The sequence below is a fragment of the Caloenas nicobarica genome, chromosome Z, assembly GCF_036013445.1.
Source record: "Caloenas nicobarica isolate bCalNic1 chromosome Z, bCalNic1.hap1, whole genome shotgun sequence".
In the NCBI taxonomy this organism is placed as follows: Eukaryota; Metazoa; Chordata; class Aves; order Columbiformes; family Columbidae; genus Caloenas; species Caloenas nicobarica.
The window spans coordinates 2,162,689-2,183,919 of record NC_088284.1 but is presented as its reverse complement, the minus strand read 5'-3'; the positions used below and the strand labels follow the sequence as shown (position 1 = coordinate 2,183,919).

Below are 21,231 nucleotides of genomic sequence, written 5' to 3'. Positions count from 1 at the left end.
AGCGTGAAGAGGTTCTGCACCACGCAAGAGGCTCAAGTCTTGTATCTCGCAGAAGATGGACTGAGCCCCAACACCCACGGGTGAAGACGAGCACCAAGATGGGGAGATACCGCACCATGAAAATCTAGACGTTTCGTCCTCTTTTCCACGACTTCGCTTTCACAGTACGCTGGCGATATTGAATTTTTGGCTGCCGATGCGTCGACCGAGCGCCCGCTCACCTGGCCATCTGCTTGTAGGCCTCCTCCGCCACGGCGAAGATGTGCGGGTCCATATCGCCCGCGTTCTGGCCGCTGTACGCGTAGATGACATCTTGTTCGTAGATTGGCAACTGCTCGTAGGGATTGATGGCAACGAGCACGATACCTTCGAAAAGATAAATAGATACGTTACAAAGCAAGCACAGAGTTAAGACTTGGGGCTTTTCAGGGCTCGCATTGGTTGTTTCGATCAGTTTTTGAAATAAAATGCTTGGAGAAAAAAATATAAGAAGGGAATGGGGAAAGACTCTTAATTCTTATCTCAGCATCTCCTTCAAAGTGATGTGCTTTGATATCAAAACTATAAGCTCCCGTACAGCTACAGAGGAGGCAAATGGAACTGGTGAGAAAAGTAAATATATAATAATAATCTCCATTGTGTGAAGTCAGGCTTTGCAGGGGGAGCGAGAAGAAGAGCTAAACAGCGCCTGAGCCATCACTTCAGAAAAGCAATTCCTGCGCGACCAAAGCTCTGCCAGACCCAAACAAATATCACGGCTTTTCCCCTGGCTTAAATTCTTGAGTAAAAGCTCATAACAAAGGACGTACTCAAATCAAAATGAAATGCATAAATCACAGGAAAGGAATGCCAGAGCCTGAATTAAAGCTTTAAAGTGTCTTTCCTCTCCAGCTCTAGGAAGGTTGTGCCTGCCCGGAGGAGGCAGCGAGCCCAGGAGCTGCTGTGCACCCTGCAAAACACAAACACTCGCGAGGTTCCACCTCCAAAAACCTTTGGGTTTTACAGGTTTAAACTGGTATTGCTCTGGAGAATTGGTTTGGAAAAGTGCCCGGTGGAAAAGGACCTGGGAGGGTTGGTGACAGTGGCTGAACATGAGCCAGCGTGTGCTCAGGTGGCCAAGAGGCCACCAGCATCCTGGCTGGTACCAGCACTGGTGTGGCCAGCAGGCCCAGGGCAGTGACCGTCCTGTGCTGGGCACTGGGGAGGCCAAACCGCGAATCCTGGGGCAGTTTTGGGCCCCTCATGCCAAGAAAGGCCTTGAGGTGCTGGAGCGAATGGAGAGAAGGGAACGGAGCTGGGGAAGGGGCCGGAGCACAAGTGTGATGGGAGCGGCTGAGGGAGCTGGGGGTTCAGCTGGAGAACAGGAGCTGAGAGGAGACAGGGACACAAAGAAACGGCCTCAAGTTGCGCCAGGGGAGGTTGAGGTTGGATCTGGGGAACAATTTCTTCCCCAAAGGGCTGTGGGGCATTGGAACAGGCTGCCCAGGGCAGTGCTGGAGCCACCATCCCTGGAGGGGTTGAACAGACACAGAGATGAGGCAACCTCACTGATTTTGGACAAAAATCAAGCTTGCATCGAACTGGAAGCACACACGCAGCTGCAAAAGGCTGCGAGTTATGTCAACAGTCAAACATTACAGATAATTACAAACTTAAAGGAAAATTGTCACTATTACCAGCCACCGAGGGCACTTATTTCAAGGATGCTACTCTATAGAGTCATCTCCTCCTGCCAAGCATTTCCTCAACAACCCCAAATTGCGACACTTAATCATCGCCGTACGCACCAGCCTTAACCCTGCCACGCAAATAGATCCACGTGTTTCCCTGAAATCTTCCGACTCATCGCTTTGAGAAGCCAGCGAGGTCTTCTTGCGTGCCAGCCAGAGGGTTCAACATTCAATATTCTCCAAGGTCACTGACTAAAAATGGCTGAATTGCCTTTTTTCTGCTGTTTTTTTTTAGGTTGCAATTTATTGCCATCTATTCATAGGCAACCTGCTGTCTCGAATGGTTTTGGCAAGCCGCCCTCCCTGAGAATGACAAACCCAAGCTCACTCCTCCTCTTCTGAATTTAAGAGTTAGAAGATCCCCAAATTAATCAAGAAAAGGAAGCAACAACAGTCTTTTTGCAGTCTTTCAGGAGAAAAACCTGCTACGGACAGGTTGGATCGCATCTTTCTGGCACGCTGCTGTTCTCCAGTGTTTTGCTAGGTCCTACTTTTTCCCCCTCCAGACCACCAAGCACATACAAAGTTGGCTCCAAACTCATCTGTTGAGATGTTTCCACCAAGATTTACATCCACGGACCACAAGCTCGGAGGTTCTCAGTGCACCAACCCTCAAAAACCACCTCTGGTTTTACAATCTAAAGCTTGTTGGCTCACACCCGCCCCAAATTCGCACTCCCCGGACTTTCCACGTGCCACAGCCCCTGGTTTGTGGTCAGGAGCGGTTTCTAGGTGGACGCGGCTCGAACCCACGGCTTGCCGAGAGTTCAACGCGTGGCCTGGACACTCACCGCAGTACGTGTAGATGTGGTTGGACTCCAGGAACCTGACTTTGAGGTTGTGGAGGACAGCGGGTTCGTGGAGGTAGCTCAGGGCCGTCAGGTCATTCTCTCCCACCAGGATATCGGGATTGCGCAGGAAAGGCAGCTCGTTTCCTTGGAGATCAATCCGATATTCGTAGAGCTGAGGAGAGACACACAGGGAATGTGAGACCATAAAAACCAACAGCTCCTTTGACATCTTATAACTTATCCAAGCACAACTCCATCCTGATACTATAAAATATTGATACTTGCACATCCTGCTCTAAATTAAATGAAAGCCCCTTTATGTTAAAAGCTATAGGGACCTGGGTGACACGCCACGAGGTGACACGTCTTCATCATCCTCTTGATAAATGGCTTTGAGGTGGCCAAGAGACGGTCCTGCTGGACACTGATGGTCCATAAGCACCAACCTGAGAACATCTGAGTTGTTTTCAAGCCAATCTCAGGGCAAAAAGCCTTTAGCCAACGCTGAGCCATAACAGGGACCACAGAAAACCACAGCTTCACCTCATCGAAGCATCTTCATGCTCACCAAAAGGTAACCTCGCTTCAAAATACACCTTGTTTCAAAAGTCACCCGCAATGTTGCTTTCCGTGGGTTGTCTCAGGAAGGGGTCACGATGCTGAGCACCCCATGGAAGGGAGGGATCCCAGTTTGTCATGACCTTGGCACTAGGTCGCTGCCCGTGCAAACGGCACAAGAAAAAAAAAAAAAATCAAGCCGGGTGCTCAAGGACAGGGACACGCAGCACATCTGAGCATCTCAGCGTTGTTTTATATCCCGGTTCCACGTTGACCATGTCAGTTTTCAAGAGTTTGCGCTCAGTCTCGCGTCTTAATGGCAAATACAGCGAGGATCCCTTGTGATATTTAAAAATCGGCTTTTCATTCAGAAGGAGAATGGCCATAAACCACAAAAATAATAATAATAAAAAAAAAAAATCATTTAAAGCACAAGGACAAAAGAGAAGCACTAAACAGTCAGGTAATGCATGTTGGCTGTCAGGAATAAAAGGCTTTCAAGAGATTCAAAACCCCCGAAGAGATGAACGCTCGGTGTCTCTGTCTGATGTACATGATTTTTTCCCCTGCGCTAAAGCTTTTCAGTTCAACACGACTTGGGTCCCTGCAGGGTTTAATATGAAAAAGCAGCAAACTGGGGTCTCTCGGAGCACCCACAATAAGCAGCAGCCTCTTGCGCAACCCCCAGATGAGATGTTCCTGTGTTCCTGAGCATCACATTTGCAGCATATCATTAAAGATACATTCAAACAAAGATTGATACGACTGAGAGATGCAGGACGGCGAAACCAGGTCCAACCACGGAGCTACTGGGCAGGGAACCCACCCGGAAGCACAGGACAGTGATTCATGGTCCTACAAGAACAAATCTGGTGTTTCCAAGGGACAATGAGGTGGCATCTGTGCATCTCCTCATCCAGATTCATCACCACAGAGGGAAAAAGCATCTCCAAGGAGCATCCTCCATCTTTCACCCTCCTCAGAGAGCTGCCCGCTGCTGGAAGAGCAAACTGGGGAGGACAACAAGCGCAACAGGGGCTGAACTGGGAAGAGCCACCAGCACCGTGCACCGGGTGCGGATTTTAATCTGAATTCACAGAATCGCAGAGCGTCAGGGATTGGAAGTGACCTCGAAAGATCATCTAATCCAACCCCCCCACCGGAGCAGGAACACCCAGATGAAGTTACACAGGAAGGTGTCCAGGCGGGTTGGAATGTCTGCAGAGAAGGAGACTCCACAACCTCCCTGGGCAGCCTGTTCCAGTGTTCTGTTACCCTCACTGAGAAGAAGTTTCTTCTCATATTGAAGTGGAACCTCCTGTGTTCCAGTTTGCACCCATTGCCCCTTGTCCTATCACTGGTTGTCACCCAGAAGAGCCTGGCTCCATCCTCCTGACACTCACCCTTTATATATTGATCACCATGAATGAGGTCCCCCCTCAGTCTCCTCTTCTCCAGCTCCAGAGCCCCAGCTCCTCAGCCTTTCCTCACACGGGAGATGCTCCACTCCCTTCAGCATCTTCATGGCTGCGCTGGACTCTCTGCAGCAGTACCCTGTCCTTCTGGAACTGAGGGGCCCAGAACTGGACACAATATTCCAGATGAGGTCTCAGAACCTCTCTGACCTACTGACCACCCCCTTCTAATCCCCCCAGGTCCCAATTGCCCTTCCTGGCCACAAGGGCCCAGTGCTGGCTCATGGTCACCCTGCTGTCCCCAGGACCCCCAGCTCCCTTTCCCCTACACTGCTCTCCAACAGGTCATTCCCCAACCTATACTGGAACCTGGGGTTGTTCCTGCCCAGGTGCAAGACTCTACACTTGCCCTTGTTATATTTCATTAAATTTTCCCCGCCCAACTCTCCAGCCTGTCCAGGTCTCTGGATGGCAGCACAGTCCCTCATCCAAGTCACTGATGAATATATTGAATAGGAACTGGTCCCAGTACTGCCCCTTGAGGCACTCCACTAGATACAGGCCTCCAACTGGACTCTGCCCCACTGACCACGACTCTCTGGCTTCTTTCCTTCAGCCAGTTCACAGTCCACCTCACTACCCCGAAAGAATTGTTTTGATGAACAGCCTAATCAAGCGTGGCTCATTCCTGCTCTCCATCTTCCCGTTAAGTAACGGGGTGAAAATATCCCCCCGCAAGATGGAAAAGTTTGGCTGGCAGGGGCCACGAATTACCCGCCCTCCTCGGAGCGTTTTCAGTTTGGAGAGAGCGGCCTCAGTTATTTCCCTCTGGATAATTAAGGAAATCTGACCCGCTCGGCGTAGAAAGCTGGTACTCCTAATATAGTGGTGCTATAAAAAAATAAATAAAAAGTCGTTCTGGTATCACAGAAAAGAGATGAGAGGGGTCAAGGGCTTTTCTCACAACCTAATTTTAAACACAAGTGTCAGGGCAGGGAAACGCTGAAGCGTTAAGGCAATAAAACACATTTTAAAATATTTCCTAAAAAATATGAGACGGTTCAGGCTTCTTCACGCATTAATTTGAAGCTTGAAATTCATGAAAAGAATAACGACGTGCAAAAGCTTACAGTTTCATCTTCGAGTTTCAGATGAAGGCTTTTATCTCCCTCTTTGTAATCCTTGATAATTTCTGCCGATCTCCAAACTTCATCGGGGTCAGGAATCCAAACCCGTGTGTACTGGAGAGAGGAGAAAAAAAAAATTAAGAATTAAACACAAGGAAACATCTAGAAATTAAATCAGAATTAAAATAATTCAGTGTGGACACAATCCTACACTCATTGTGAAGTCAGTGCAGCTAAATCAATTATTTCCGTCCAAAAAAAAAAATATATAGAGCTAGAAAAACTTGTTCTTACACAAAACACAAGATGTCGGGGGAAATTCCAGCAAACCCAAGCGACACCAGCACCGCAGCACCAAAGAGATTTTTTTGGCCCCCGTCTTAAAACCAAACCCGCAGCGCGCGATGGTCAAATAACTGCCGGCCTGGTCGGGAGGAAGAGATTTTGATACGGAGCACGCGGAATTGTTCCTAGAGCTGCTCAACAGCTGCGGCAGCGGGAACCTGGAGACGTTAACGGAGCTACGGTAACATATGGCCGGAACAGCACTTTTAGCAGAGAGGGCAAAAGAAAATGCAATGTTTTCGAAATAAATAAGTAAACATTTTTAAATTTTTTTTTTAAAAAAGGAGAAAAAAAAGAAGGAAGGGAAAGGGGAAAAGAAGCGGGGGGGAAGGGGAGAGGGGAAGGGGGGCAAGAGGGGGGGCGCAAAAGGGGGCAAAGAATAAAAAGTAAATTAAAAAGTAAAATTTAAACGGTAAAAAACTAAAATAAAACCAAAAAATAAAAACAATAAAAAAGATTAAAAATATAAAATAAACATCAAAAATAAAATCAATACAAAATCAAATACATGATAAATAACAAAAAAATAAAATAAAAATAATAAAACGAAATGTAAAAAATAAAAATAAAAGTTTAAAGAATAAAAATAATAAAGTTTAAAGAATTAAAACAATAAAACAAAATGTAAAAAATAAAAAATAAAAAGGTAAAAAAAAGGTAAAAAAAGGAAAAAAAAATTTAAAAAAAATTTTTTTAAAGGGTTTAAAAAAGGGGGGGGTTAGAAAAAGGGGGGGCTAGAAAAAGGGGCTCCGCTCTCCTCACCCCCCGCATCTCGGCCCAGTTTCTCCAGGAAAGGTTCCCCAGCCCGTTGCTGCAGTTCCCGTCCCTCCTTTCATCCCCGCGGCCGCGGGTTCATCCAGCAGGAGAGATCAAACCCGCTCTAGAAACGCCCAAAATAGTCAGGGATCGGGATGTACCCGGCTCCCGGCGGCCTCAAAACCAAGATGTTGCTGGGCTCGGTTGGATTCCTGCAAATGCTCCACCCGCATACGGGGTTGGGTTGAACCACAGACACGTTGACCTCAAAGCAACCCAAAAATAACGGTCCTTGTGGTGACGAACTTTGGGTCGAGCTCCAGCAGCGACGACAAGTCGCGTTGGCCCGTCTTGGTGCTTCGTCGTGGACCGTGACCAGGTGAGATGTTGGAACCACCGGGGAAGGTCCCAGCTCTCAGCATCCAGCGATGGGGTTAGAACGTGGTGGTCAAAGACTTGATGTCCCACCAGCCATCCCAAGCACAAGAGTAGAGAATTTGAAGAATTTAAGCGGATTCTCCAAGACTCTTGTGCGTGCACAAGAGGACACAGATGTTTGAAAGGTCTCGGGAGTCCCCGAGGTAATTTGTTCCCCGGTTGAGACACCTTGAATGTGATCTCCGCTCTTCCCATCTTTCTAAATACGGAGTGTTTTTGCTACACAAACCTGCACCCAACCCTTCCCTTGCACCCATAAATCCCAAGTACGTCACACCACACAGCGTCAAAATCAAAGCTCTTCATCGTTCTTAGATCTTCGCAAGCTGAGCTTTAATTAAAACCCACCGAGGATCGGAAGTGACCCACGGTGGGGACCACCACGCTCAGCTGTTCCCTTCGAAGCAGCTTCACCTGATGTACGTTTGTCAATTAAATTCTTCTAGATGAGAGCCAGAAGGTCACCAAAACCATGTCGTAAAATCATAAAACAGTTTGGGTTGGAAGGGACCTTCAAAGGTCATCTCGGCCAACCCCTACGAGAACATCTCCATGAACATCTCCTTCCATAATCTCACCTCTATCGTAATTAAGTTTATATGCCACGTTCTGGCTTAATTAGCTTTAGCATTTTGATTTTCTGAAGGAGCTTGTTATGAAGGGAAAGGGCAGGTGGGGCTATCTCAGTTTAGTTTGGGCTGTTTGGTGGTTGTGGCAGTTCGGGACAAGCTGGAAGTCAGCAAATTCATCTTGATTAATATTTTTTTTAATCCCCCGAGTTATTTCAGGAATGGCGACGCTCACGGTTTTGTTGGTTTTCATTTTTTTGCTCCCGGATAATGGGAATTATTTTTCCACGGGCATCTTTCCAACGGGACCGCAGCCCGAGGGAGGGCACGGCAAAAAATTCCCAATAAAATAGCACCGACCGCCTCGCAATTAGGAATTCAGTAACTAATTCGGAATTCAGTAATGAAGACAACGATATAATATCTCACCGCCAAGCTTCTTCCACGCAGGTTGAGAAGAACTTCGGAGAGGACTTTAGCAGAAACCACGCGGACCTTAGAAAATCAATTACTCGATGCTCTTGACGAGGACAAAAATACATATTCAAGAGGAAACAGCACGAGCTTCAGTCCTGGCTTCCCCAAGAATACTTATATTTATATTTATACACACAGCATGTGAATAGTTAAGCGTTTAATTTGAAACAGTCCAATAATCCCCCTTCGGCTCTCACTAAAATTCAAGTTTCACCAAATTTTCGGCCGGGATAAACGCTCTCGGTGCTGGGAAGAGCCACTCGGTTGGTGCTGTTGGTACAGAAAGCCATCGGTTCCAAGTTTCTCCGGGGCATCTGCAGCTTTAAAAATCAATTCTGCCCCACTTGGCAGTGACTCAGGAGAAAAATCTGCTTTGGCCGTGACGCAGCAGCGGGACAAAAAAAAAAAAACACTCTGTTAAGGGACTCGTGGATCATTAACTTCTTTATTATTATTTACAATCTTGAACATCGGGACAGATGGCAAAGCGTAATCGTCCCTTGTCCAAGATCTTCATCCCAGGAGTGATTTCTCCTTTATCAGAGAGACAATCGAAGCACAGATTTAGGTCGGAGCCCTCCCGCTGACCCCACATCCCACCTTAATCTGGCTCCTCCGATCGCTGCCGGGTACCAAATAAACCCTTGCGAGGGTCGGGAGAGGACAGCAGAGGTTTCACCACTGGGTACAGAGCGGGCAGGGATGCTCCAAACCCCCCTATTGCCTAATTCCTGCAGCCTTGGTACCCCATGTTGGGCCATTGTGCACCAGCCCAGCATCCCCAGCACAATCCCAGTATCCCCAGTACGAGCCCAGCATCACCCCACAGCAAGAACCTCTCATAGGAAGAGACTCACTTCTTCCTCACCTCAAAAAAATAGAGAGGTCGCGACCGGTAAATCAACACTTTGACACACAACAAGGGACAAACGCTACCCCAATATCACGCTCAAGGGGTAGGGCAATAAATATTGTGGGTTTAATTGTTAAAAAAAGAAAAATAAATTTGCATTCCGTAGCTCAAAACACTCCGAGCATTCAATGCAAAGGGAAAGACAGTGGCACGCAGCAAAGCGCCTCTAATTACTCAACGTGAGAACGAGCAATTGCTGCATTTCCCAGAGCTGATAGAAACCACACAAACCCAAACAGAGGAGCGTAATCTGCACCGTGCCGCGTATTTCCCGTCCTTTTCACAGCATCAGCGCCGAGACGGACCCAGGGAAAGCACAGAAATCCACACCATGCAGGGCTCCTAAATTTTGGGGAGCGTCCCAGTTCATCCCAGTTCAGGAGTCACTGGGTTTGAGCTGGCAAAGCACGTGCTTTGCTGGCGCCTCCTCGGTACGGGGATATTTTCCTCCCCCCCGAAGAGCTGTCACACCGATGGATGCTCCACGTCTCCCACCAGCACTAAATCAACTCTATTTCTTTTTTTTTTTTTTTTTTTTTGCTGAATTTTATTCCCCTGCCTAAATTAACTCAGATTTACATAAAGGACTCAGCTGCTCGGACAGGCAGCATCTCCAGCATTCATCCACCAGCTCGTTAGCAGCGTTGCTAATGAACTGGGGTTTAAAAAGCTCCGGTTTATCATCGCGCCAGCCTCATCTCTCCATCAGCAGAGTTAAAACCGGCACTAAGCAAAGCAGGGTTGATGGTGAGCCCTGACACCAAGTGTCCCCCTAATATTTCTGCTGTAATTAAATATGATTTCCAGGACTAATCAACAGCCTTAAACGTAACAAACAGCCAACTCGTGCCTTCCCATCCTCTCCCCTACCACGATTTCTCAGCGGTGCTCGTTAGCGCGGGCTTAATTAAGAGCGACAGGTTCAGCGCCAAGGTCTCGGGTGCGCAGGCAGCGCTGCTCTCACCGCAGTGACAGGCTGAAATGCAAAATCCCTCTTGCAATAAATCATTAGATGCTGCAAAACCGGGTAGAGCCGCAGGTGCTTTGGGATGGCAAAAAAAGAAAAAAAAAATTTTAAAAAAATCAACCGTTTGGTCTTCATTTTGAGGTAAAAAAGGTCCTTCTCAGGCTGGAGAGAGACTTCCTTGTAGGCTGCAAGACTAGGATTTGCTCTGGGCAGTTCAACAACTCTGGTATTTTCACTTTGCTCCTCTACTCTTTAAAAAAAACCACCAAAAAAAAATCAAACCTCTCTGCCAGAGCTAAGAAGACTTCACCCGCAGGAGATGTGCACTATCACCTGCATCGCTGCTACCAAAGCATCTCAGAGCAGTCCGAGATAGTACAGCCGGAGAGTTGTGCCCGTTGCTCTACCAGACGCTCACCAGTTGCTCCACAAGATGTAGAGCAACTCATGAGCAAGATGCTCTACAAGACCCTCACCGGTTGCTCCACAAGATGCTCTACAAGATGTGGAGCAACTTGTGAGCAAGCTGCCCTACAAGATGCTCACCAGTTGCTCCACAAGATGCTCTACAAGATGTGGAGCAACTCGTGAGCAAGACGCTCTACCAGACGCTCTACAACTCACCAGTTGCTCTAGAAGATGCTCTAGAAGACGTTCACCAATTGCTCTACAAGATGCTCCAGCAGCCATGGGATGCTCACAGCCTCACTCCAGCATCACCCACCTGACCCAGCTCCTCTGGTGCTCATTAACTCCTCTTCTAAGTCATTAATTAAAAAATTGCCACACTGCACAGAATCCAGAAAAAAATCCTTCACCCGGTGTCTAAGTGGAATGAAGATGAGACGCCGTCTACCACAGTCCGAACTCAGCCACGCAGCCAAGATTTCTATTCCAGTAAGGGTTACTGGGTTTTTACACACCTCGTTTTTTGCTTTTTTTAATTAAAAACCCCATGCAGGTTACCAAACGGCCTGTCATATTGCAGAAATCAAATCCTTCCAGGCTACTTCCTGCAGATCCCTGTTGATTGGCATTAATTACCCTTCTCGCGCTTAATTCTCAATTAATCAAAACCTTGAGCGGTGTTGTGGCGTAATCTCGTCTTCCGGGTCCCATTTTCTACCTGAACTCCAAGTAAGCACCTTGACGAACATCGACTGGATCTAAAAGTGCTCAATATACACCATATACATTGATTATTAATAAAGTAGTTAAAAAACGGCCTTTGGGTTTTAATTATGGAGTTAAAAATGTCCTTTCACGCCAGGTTTTCACATTTCTCCATCTATAACGTAGCCTCATGACGCTTTAGGGAAATTCATCAGGGTGTTCCCTCCACAGTGCTGTGACCACCCTCCATTAAATAATTTTATATTAAAATAATCCTAGGAGGATTATTTAATTGCACAGCCATCTCTCCACCAGACCGAATTTTCAACCCAATTAGAAAGAAGTAATTGGATTAATCAACCTGTATGGTTATCCCCCACCTCTCCAGAAGTCACGTGCTTAATTCAAAGCGGTTTTGGCTACGTAGTCAGCTACATTTTCCTTCTTATTTTCTTATAATTTTGGAGATTTTGGCTTTCCAGATCTTTCAGCACACAGCAGCTCTCTGGAAAACCAGCCCCTAAATCCCATATGCAATTTCCTCTAAGAAATACAGGGGATGCGAAAACTTAAATGAGAAAGGATGGAAGAAAAACTACGTCCAGTAAGCCCTGACTTGCGAATTGCAGGAGGAGATTTGAGACGCGATGCCGTTCGCAAAAAAGTGTCGTGAAGGGCTCAATGAAGGAGATCAAAACACAGAATAATGCCCAAATCGAGGAAGGCTTGCAAGAAAGGCGTTTACACCCACTCAACATTAAAAAACACATATATAATTTTATAATAACCATACCACCAAATGCATCTGTTGTAGCCTTCACGTCCCGTTTGAATTTCTTCCCTGACTTGGCAACAACAACACCATCGAGGCAAACCAAAAATTAAATTGAAGAAACATGACGTTACCCCGATTTATTCTGCTGTGAAAGCAAAGCTCTTACAACCGGTGCCGCCAGTTCCTGGCTCATAATGTACAAGCCCAAAAGCTTCGTCCCTTTCTGACGAAATATTCAGTCCCAAGATGTGAATTCCTGCAAATCCCTTGGGGACACTTGAAATGTGCGGCCACCACCATGCGTAACCCAGGTTACTGGCACGCAACAGGTCCAAATTTGTATTTTAGAACCGTTTCCGAAGTTTTTAGCATTTCATCAGCATCTTCAAGCACGTACCACATCCAAAATTCAGACAGAAGCGAAAGATTTGCTGGATGAAGGTTCCTTGTCCCATAAAAGTTCTCAGCGTAAATGCGGATGTTCAATAGTTGAGTCAGAAACGGTCATACCAATATAAATAAAACCTCAGTTAACGGCACTTTTTAACTTATTGCCCCAAATTAAGCCAGTTTTTTAGACATTATATACAACCACAGGCATCTCTTGACTGTAGAAATAGCCCGTGATCCCATCGCTCAACCTACCGAGAAGCAAATTTCTGTTCGTCATGAATAACCATCGAGGATCGAACTGAAATTCATTATCTGAACTTCAGTTATTCTCCACACATGTCAAAATCACCTGGAGGAACTGAAAATATTCCCTGAGCCTGGGTGGGGAGACAAGAGTCACTTCATTTCTACCGCTTGCGTCTCAGGAATTCACGTTTTCCTAGGTGATATCAGAAATAACCCAAGTATTATAGCGCGTTGAGCACAAACATAAGCCTTTTCTCAAGCAATAAGTAGATTTTCAGCTAAACTCAAGGCAGTCTCCGAGCAGCAACTCTTGAGAAAAAGGTTATTTTTATAAATACATTTACAAAGTGAATCCACGAGAGTAGGAACCGGAATTTGGAGTGAATTTTTTATCAGTTTACCATGTCAGAAGAGCCGTAATTGAAGCTTTCAGCTTTTCAGGCCACCTCAGGAGGGCAGGGAGGGCTTGGGGACAATCGCAGGGCTGGTGGCCTCAGCGAGGCAGCACCAGGAACCAGAGTCACCCAAAGCTCAGCTGAACAGATAAAAAGATGTTTCCATCACACCTCAAACTTCTCCACTTCTCCCCAAAGCTATTGCCAGTGCCTATTTCCCTGGAAATTTCAAAAAATCACAGAATAATTTGGGTTGGAAGGGACCTTCCAAGCTCATCCAGTCCAATGAGCAGGGACATCTTCACCAGCTCAGGTTGCTCATCCCAGCCTGGCCTGGGATGTCTCCAGGGACGGGGAAGAGCAGATTGAAGTCTCAAACCACCATAATTATCAGAATATAATTCATGCCGATCAAGCATAGCAAACTCAGGATGTTTAAGGAATAAAAAAACCTCAAAGCAACGACTTTGCTAATATAATAGTCATACCCATGTCTCTTTTCCTCCACAACGGACGGCAGGGAGCCCTTATCACAGCATTATTCAAGCTGCTGCCGGAGCGCAACCTTCCTATTCCCAGCTGCGGTGGAGATAAGACCCACTTGCTGTAAACAAACAGAACGTTCAGAAAGACTTCAGTAAGAGCAGGGACTTGAACAAGAGAGGAACGGATCCTATCAGAGCATCGGCGAGGTGGATGCAGCAGCAGAAATGCAAATATTTGCTTTTCCTTCCTCTCTCCTTTGTCCTCCTCATGTTGGATTTGCAAAACGGGGTCACCTCCAAATGCAAAACTAACAGACATACCTGGCGTTAATGCTGCAGAGCAAAACCAGCCCGGCCTAACGCCCCAGGGACCTGCTGGTCGCCTCCTGTTGCTTTTCTTTGGTGCTTTCAATCATTTCTACATTCTATACGTTGGCCTCGATGATCCTTGTGGGTCCCTAACGCATTTCAGAGAAGCCACCTCAGCGGAAAACCCGACGCTGCCCAAACCTTCACAAGATGGCACCGATGGCCACAGCGACGCACAAGCAGGGGACAACGCGGCCGTCACCGACGGGCACAGCGCGGCCACGAACCGAGCGCGTTGCGGCTGCCGGCGCTGACGTCCCAGTAAGAAACCCCGAGGGACTGGTTTTCACAACAGCTCTTTTCACAGAAAAGCAGCTCAACCTGTTTCGAGGGTATTTTAGCCCGCGCTCAGAGGTTTTCCGTCCGTCCGCCGTCACCAAAGCGCTGTGAAAAGGTTGGGCTTTGTTTGAAAAGAAACAACCCAACCTCAGCATCCCACAGCGTCCCTTTCCAGCCAGAAACGCTCAAGATCTGGGATTTCCCTGCTCCTCCGACACTTCCATCTCCCTTTAGGATTTGCATGCCTGGGACGAAACCCACATCTTGTTTTGCACCAACATCGGAGAAAATAATATCGCAAAATATCACAAGATATAAAATAGAGGCTGCTCCGGTAGCTGGACAGACTGCAGCACTTCAATTTTATTATCACTCCTAAAGGGTGCTTTATCGCTACAGTAATTAACCCCGGCGTCGTGCGCTCATCTGCAGAAAATCAAATGCAAGAGACATCCCCCTGTTTAAATCCCCCACTGTGGGAAGTTGTGTGATGCGACTCACAAAGAGACCCAGCGAGATCTCCCGTGTTGCTCCACCCCACAAATATTTAAGGCTGGTTTAGTGGCTGAAGCCACAACTGTGTCAACACAGCAGCCAATTTTTAAAGCAGAAATAAATTACGTACAAAACCCGTAAAAGACAAGAGGTCAGTGATATTCACGGGGTTGAAGCAGGTAAAGCAGACGCAGTCAGAGCCTCTTCCATCTCTTGGGGTGTTTCAAAAGCTATTCAGCTTCCAAACGATGAGTTCAGATCCAGCGCGTTCAGCTCCTTCCACCCTTGGCCGCCGTATTTTGCTCTGTCTCGACTTGCTAAATTACACAGCTTTTGTGTGAGCCAAGTCCTTCCAAAACAGCCTCTTCTTTCCCAGAATAATTCACTATTTGAAGTTTTTAGCCCGACTGCAGGGCGGGTTTGTCCAGATCCCAGATATTTTTTAGCTCTTCCCAACTTCTCACAATTTGGAGCTGGGAACCCCCATAAATATCCCAAGTGAATTCACCAAAGACTCAAAAATACATGCGAAGGAAATGAATTTATCTAGACGAGCATCAGCACTGCGTGTAGACTCATAGAATTATTTTGGTTGGAAAAGACCCTCAAGATCATCGAGGCCAACCCTGGCATTAAACCGCGTCCCTAAGAACCTCATCTACATCTCTTCCAGCTATCACTGCATGTGAAAGCAGCAAAGATGCACCCAAAAAACTGCCAGTCTACTGGTACCAAAGCTTTAAGGCAGAAAAAATAAGTCTTTAACCTGGGGAAAGTGTGAACCTGCTTGGCAGAGAAGCTTGAAGCTTGTAACGTGGCTCTTAAAATCACAATATCCGGGGAACTACTTAGAAAATAAGAGCGTTGAGGGTTTTTTCTTTTCCTGTGGAAGATCCAGCAATGAAGTTCACGGCCGCAGGCAAAAATAGAGCATGAAACAAACACCTAGAGCCGAATGATCATCCCAAAGGTTGTTTTGAAAAATAACAATCGAAGGTTGAAAACATGGACCCCCTCCCAGGAACTGTTTTCCACCCAAAACTCTGCCTGTCACAGCGCGTCGCCCCATTTTCGGGGGGGCTCCAACATCGCCCCATCACCACAAATCGCAACGTACACCACAAATTAGCTACAATATGAAATCAAGACAGAAGTGTTGTTGCTATACTCCGGAAAGATTACAAAGCTATTTTTAATAAGGGGTTACAAGAAGTTTCAAGGAGTTTTTTTGCTCAGCTCACATGGCCACAAAGATAAAACCTCGCCCGAAGAAATAGCCGCAACAAGTCGCTTGACCGAACTTGCAGCGCTGAAAATTAAGTAGTTACCACTTGAAGAACACTCTCTTTTGTCGGCTTTGAAGAAGAAGTTTGTATATGACATATTTAAGCATCAGGTTTGGCTTTCTCCGAGTTTCGCAACATCATAGTGCTACAGTTCTGTAATTTCTCTTGCTGTTTTGGCCAGAAAACCCCAATAACATAGGGATGAACTGCACGTAAGGCTTGTGATATGAAGAAAACACAGAAATCTGGTTGTATGGATTAAATAAATTTTAAAAAAAGATAATATTAAGATGCACTTCGTGGGGTGGACACCTTCCTGAGCCAAACGGTCAAGGTAAATTCTCACACCATCCGTCCCAAAAAACAAAACTATAAATCAGAAAAAGAAAAAAAAAAAAACCCATCCTGAACCCAGGAGAAGGTCAGCACGATAATATAAGATTCCAAAATTAGGAATACTTCTTCATTATTTCTACCCTATGAATGTTTTCCCCTCCTCCACCACGTAGCACAACCTCTATTGTCTGAAAAGCGTTGGTCTGAAAGTGGGTCATGTCTCCTGGCATTACTAAATCTTCCCAAATTTCCCCCGATTAGTCAAAGGCGATATCCCCTCTGACATGTGAGTGATTGAGGCCGTGTGTAATGCCATTTTTCCCCTGAATGAGCCACATCAAAGAGGGTCGTGAGCCGGATAAAACAGTCGCCAACAGATTGTCCTCAAAATATTACTGAGGAAAAATTAAATTATTTTATTGGAAGGCTTTTCCTTTAGAAACATTCACACCAAGAGACAAGAAAACGCTTTCAGAGTTGGTAAAAGGATGAAATTTCAACTTATGAGCTGCATGATCTGACGGTTAAAAACAAATGTGAGCGATAAAGTCCGCGGGATTTTCTATCGGCCACAACATCCAGGACACAAAAAACGATCATGTTGGCGATTGGTGAAAGCCAAAATTTGGGTGGTAACTTGTAAATGAGAGGATATTAAAGCAGACTCATCGGAGACTAAAAAGAAAAAGGAGGAAAAAAATTTTGCTATTTAAAAAAATATTTTAAATGGAGATATAACACTGAAAGCTCCGAGATGATTTATATGCAAAAGGTTCAAAAATCATAAAATTATAGAGTCAGACGGAGACTGGATCTGAGCTCCCTTTTCGCAGGAAAAAGAGTTGGAGCTCCGAAGCATTTAGTAGTTTGGTGATTAGATGAGATCCGGGCAAAGTTTAGCGAGTACCAGCAGAGTTTGCGTTCCGCCGATTTACTTCACGCGACCTTCGAGCGCCGAAACTTTGTACTGAGCAAAGAACGCCAGGAGACGGCAGCTTTTTCAGTCCAAAAAAAAAAATTAAAAATAAATAAAAATAATATTTGGGGTGAGATCAGGGGGTTTTGTGTCTGATGCCAGACTTTGGGATGCAAATGCTGGTGCGGAAGCACTTGGGGAGGAGAATCCTGCTCACGGTTCGCTCTTTGGGGACAGCGAGAGATTCCACCTCGTCCATCCCATCTTCTCCAGAATGAAGCGTCAGGTGCTGAAAGTCAAATTCAAGCAAGTTTTGTCCCTAAAAATGATTTCGACCCACCTTGACAGCCAAGCAAATGGATATTTCAGGTTTCTCAAAGCTGCTCGCGTCCATACGGCATCACAGGGATGGTCCCCACGCTCGAGGAGAGGTTTCCCTAAAATAAGTGGGTGCAAGAGCAGCCATCGCTCACCGAACCAGCCAAAAAAGCACAAAAAGATGAAGATTCGTTCCGACAGCCTCAGCTCCGAGTTTATTTTGGCACGGCGAGAGCACAGGAGGCTTTAAAGTATCTCCCAGAGAGGGCGGGGAAACCCACAACCACCAGCTGCACCCAAAAGCACCAGCCCTTTATTCAACCTTTATTCAACATTTTCTAGAATTCAGATTTGCATGCTTAAGACACCCGGGTTTTTCTTTTGCTTTCTCCTTCCTTTTGTTTTTTTCAAAGGAAGTATTTGATTTAGAGCCCTGCCTCCATCCTCCACGGCAGAGTAAATGAAGTGTAAGGATTCATCTTGCCACTCTGCACGGGGAGGAACGAGTTCTCGCCTCACTGGGGCACAGTCCAAACGAAAACGAAGGTATAAAAAGGAAAAATTAAAAAAAAATAAATAAAATGAGAAGGAACGCAGATCAAGAGATTTAAACCCTGGTATTTTTAGGCTCTACAGAGCAAGCCAAGGCCTTCCTATCTCTCTGGCCAGGGTCTTTATAACGCCCAGGGCCATAAAACACATGTGGCAGGAGAGTCAAGAGTCCCTCACCCAAGGTGAGATGTTCACCCTCTGTGCAGATGTCACCTCCAGAAGAGCTTTCTGGTGGTGTTGAAGGTCTTTTTTTGGCCAAAACATGTACCCAGCTCTCCATCCCCACCAGGAGATGAAGCGTCCTTGATTGAGACCTTCAGCATCCCCAAAGCGCTCGGTGGGTACCGCTCCTCCGCCCCGGCTGGACGTCGCACTCGCTGTCCAAAAAACAGCAATACCCGTGTTATCAGAACTCAAAGTAATTAAGAAGCATAAATCCACGAGGGAGTTACTCAGCTTAATTAGATTGAAAAATTACAGCTTACATCACGCCAGTATTTTTTCATTCACTCGCTGCCTTGAGAGATGCTTACGCCGACTTTCTGCTCACTTGGGGCACAGCACCAAGGACCAACTTCACAGTCGGCACAAGGATCAGATTTTTTTTTTTTTTTTTTAAAAAAAGCCGTTTTCGACACTCATCTGCTAAGACACATGTCAGCAGCACCAGCTGCCTGCTCATGTCCAGCCTGCCGAGCCGCCTGTGGGGCTTTCATAAAAAAACTGGACGTTCCCATCACTGTCCTCCAAGATTTTTAAAAGCCACCTTTAAATATATTAAGGGCCTTTTTTAATTTCAAGAGCAGTGACTCGGCAGGACACATCCCCAAGATGTAACGTGTCATTTTGATAAGTAGCGGCTGTGACTCACCCACAACACATCCTGCTCTCCACAGCCCTGGAAATGGTGGTTCACGCGTCCTACGGGCACCTCACGGCTCGGCAGGACCATCGGTGACTCACGGGAAGGGTGAAGGTTTGGATAAGCTGGGTTTAAGAGCTGGCTTTACACCTCGGTGGGGCCACCGAGGGAAACGTGACCCTTCGTGGAGCCCATCAGGGCTGCCCATGGGATGGGAAGAGATCACGAGCCAAAAGGGTTGGTCAACCTCAAGCACGAAGAAGATTTGTTCTCAAGGAAAAGCTAAGCTGGAAGGATCTGGCAAACAAAAGGATGGATCAACGAAACATCCAAACGGCAGGACGGACGGGTGGACACAGCTCACATCTGTTGGGGAGCCACATCACATTAGCACCAAACACCTGGAGCACACCCAGACAACACAAAACCACCCCACTGGTACCACCACCAATGCCCATGAAACATGAGCCAAAGGAGGAGGCAATGGCCGCGCATTAAGGACGAGAAGAAAATAAATAGCTTTTTTTAAAACATCGAATGGGATTTGGTTAAAAGTGGTGAAGGACGGTGGTGAAGCGGGTCAGGAACACACATAGCTGGAGGAGCTGCACCATTATCTCACCAGCCTGCACCAAGACGCGGGTTTGGGGCCATACCCAGCAATTAAGGGCTTATCTTACTTATAGGAAGGATTTATAGACCTGTGTTGCTTATAGTTCTGCATTCTCATGACTCACAAGTTTCAGAGAGCTGGAGGAGACCAGGTACAGACAAAGCAAGGACAAAAGCTGGAGAAAATGTCACACTTCCAGGCTGAAGGTTCTTCCCTGGAGGGACGTTCCTCTCCAAACCCTCTGGATACAGCAGGAAAGGCAACGAGCAGAACTACCAACTCTTTAACAGCCTCGTTAGTAAAACTAATGAGTTCACCCTCACGTTAAAGAGCAGTCAAATGACAAAGGCCACGTGAAACCCACCACACGCTGGGCCCTGGTCCCTTGTCACCATCTCAGGACAAGTCTCTGCTCATTTCTGGAGGACCAGGCTAAACCAAAGCCCAACCCAACCCCACAAAACGCATCTTGCATTGAGCCAGAGCCATTTGAGGGCAACTGCTTTGCACAACCAACTCAAGACACAAAAAGCTCACGTTAAATTGGTTTTTTTCAGTTTTGCTAAATAGCAAATTCCTCGCTGAAATGCCTTTTTTTTTTTTGCAAACATTTCAGGTGTCTGCCAAAGCTGCAATAAAAGCATTTTCCTGACCTGAATTATAGTTCATGCTGATATTCCTTTAACTGCCACAAAATGCCTCTGTTTGCAGAACAGGTCAAAGAGCAGATAATAACACTACAAAAAAAAAAAAAACAACTTAGGGCTTCACCTACGCTACCTGCTATTTATTACACCAACGACTGACTCAGAAGGTCCAAAGTCCAGTTTTACGCTGAAGTTACGTTACTCCGGTGCTTTCCTGCCCGGAAAACCATCACATAAAGGGTATTCTACTCCTTTTTTCGGCCAGAACTACAAACTAATTGCTGTGTAAATTATAAGTCCAACGTGCCGAGAGCTGCGTTGCGCTACAGCAAACTGAGATCAGCTTCAAACATATATAAAACTACAGATACAAACACATAGCCTTCTTTCTTGGTCAGCAGAAGGGACGCGCGTGTCGATGTTCAGGGTCAGTATTTCCCACCCCTGGTTATTGGCCGCAGAGAAGAACAAAAAAGCAAAAATCCTGCTTTACAAATCTATTCAACAGCAGCCAGGCTGCCTGCGACAAATATTCTCGGTTAAACTCCTTCTTTAGGGTAAAAAAAGGGTAGGAACAACTCATCCCTGCAGTCCTCAGGTTTCCATCCTGCATCACGGGAGTTAACCCAGCAAATCGCTGCAATTTGGGCTTGTGTGCATTGGGATCTCCCCCAAATTCACATCCTTAAAATACTACCAGGGCACAAATTCTTAAAAATAATTTTTAAAAAGGCAAGTTGACTGATCCCAAGCAGCACAAGGGTATAAAGCAGGAATCAAGTTAATTAAACCCTGTGGCGGGACATCCATCCGCATGGTGCCAGGAGAGAGCAAAATGAAATCCCCCCTTCATTTATTCCCCCAAAATTTTTCTATTACTCCACAATACACAGAAAATCTCTCTCCTTCCCAGCTGCTCCTCAAGCCCAAACCAGCACACGACCCGCTAAGGATGAATCCTGCCTGAGCCCCGAAGGATAAAACATTTTCAGAAAGGTTTTAGGCCAGAAGGTCTTATGCCAATTCATCGGCTCAATCAGTGTGTGATCACACTGGGTGTATTTA

General features: G+C 46.3%; 1 protein-coding gene across 1 annotated transcript in view; it reads right to left on the bottom strand.

The window, feature by feature from the left end:
* Positions 1–2,750, bottom strand: part of MYO5B (myosin VB) — a 74,585-nt gene extending 71,835 nt beyond the window's left edge. Inside the window, exons 1-2 of the mRNA XM_065655484.1 lie at positions 2,522–2,750; positions 222–366 (exon numbers count right to left, since the gene is read on the bottom strand). Coding sequence (XP_065511556.1) covers positions 222–366; positions 2,522–2,750 — 374 coding nt within the window. The remainder of the gene's footprint in view (positions 1–221; positions 367–2,521) is intronic.
* Positions 2,751–21,231: the final 18,481 nt, after the last annotated feature.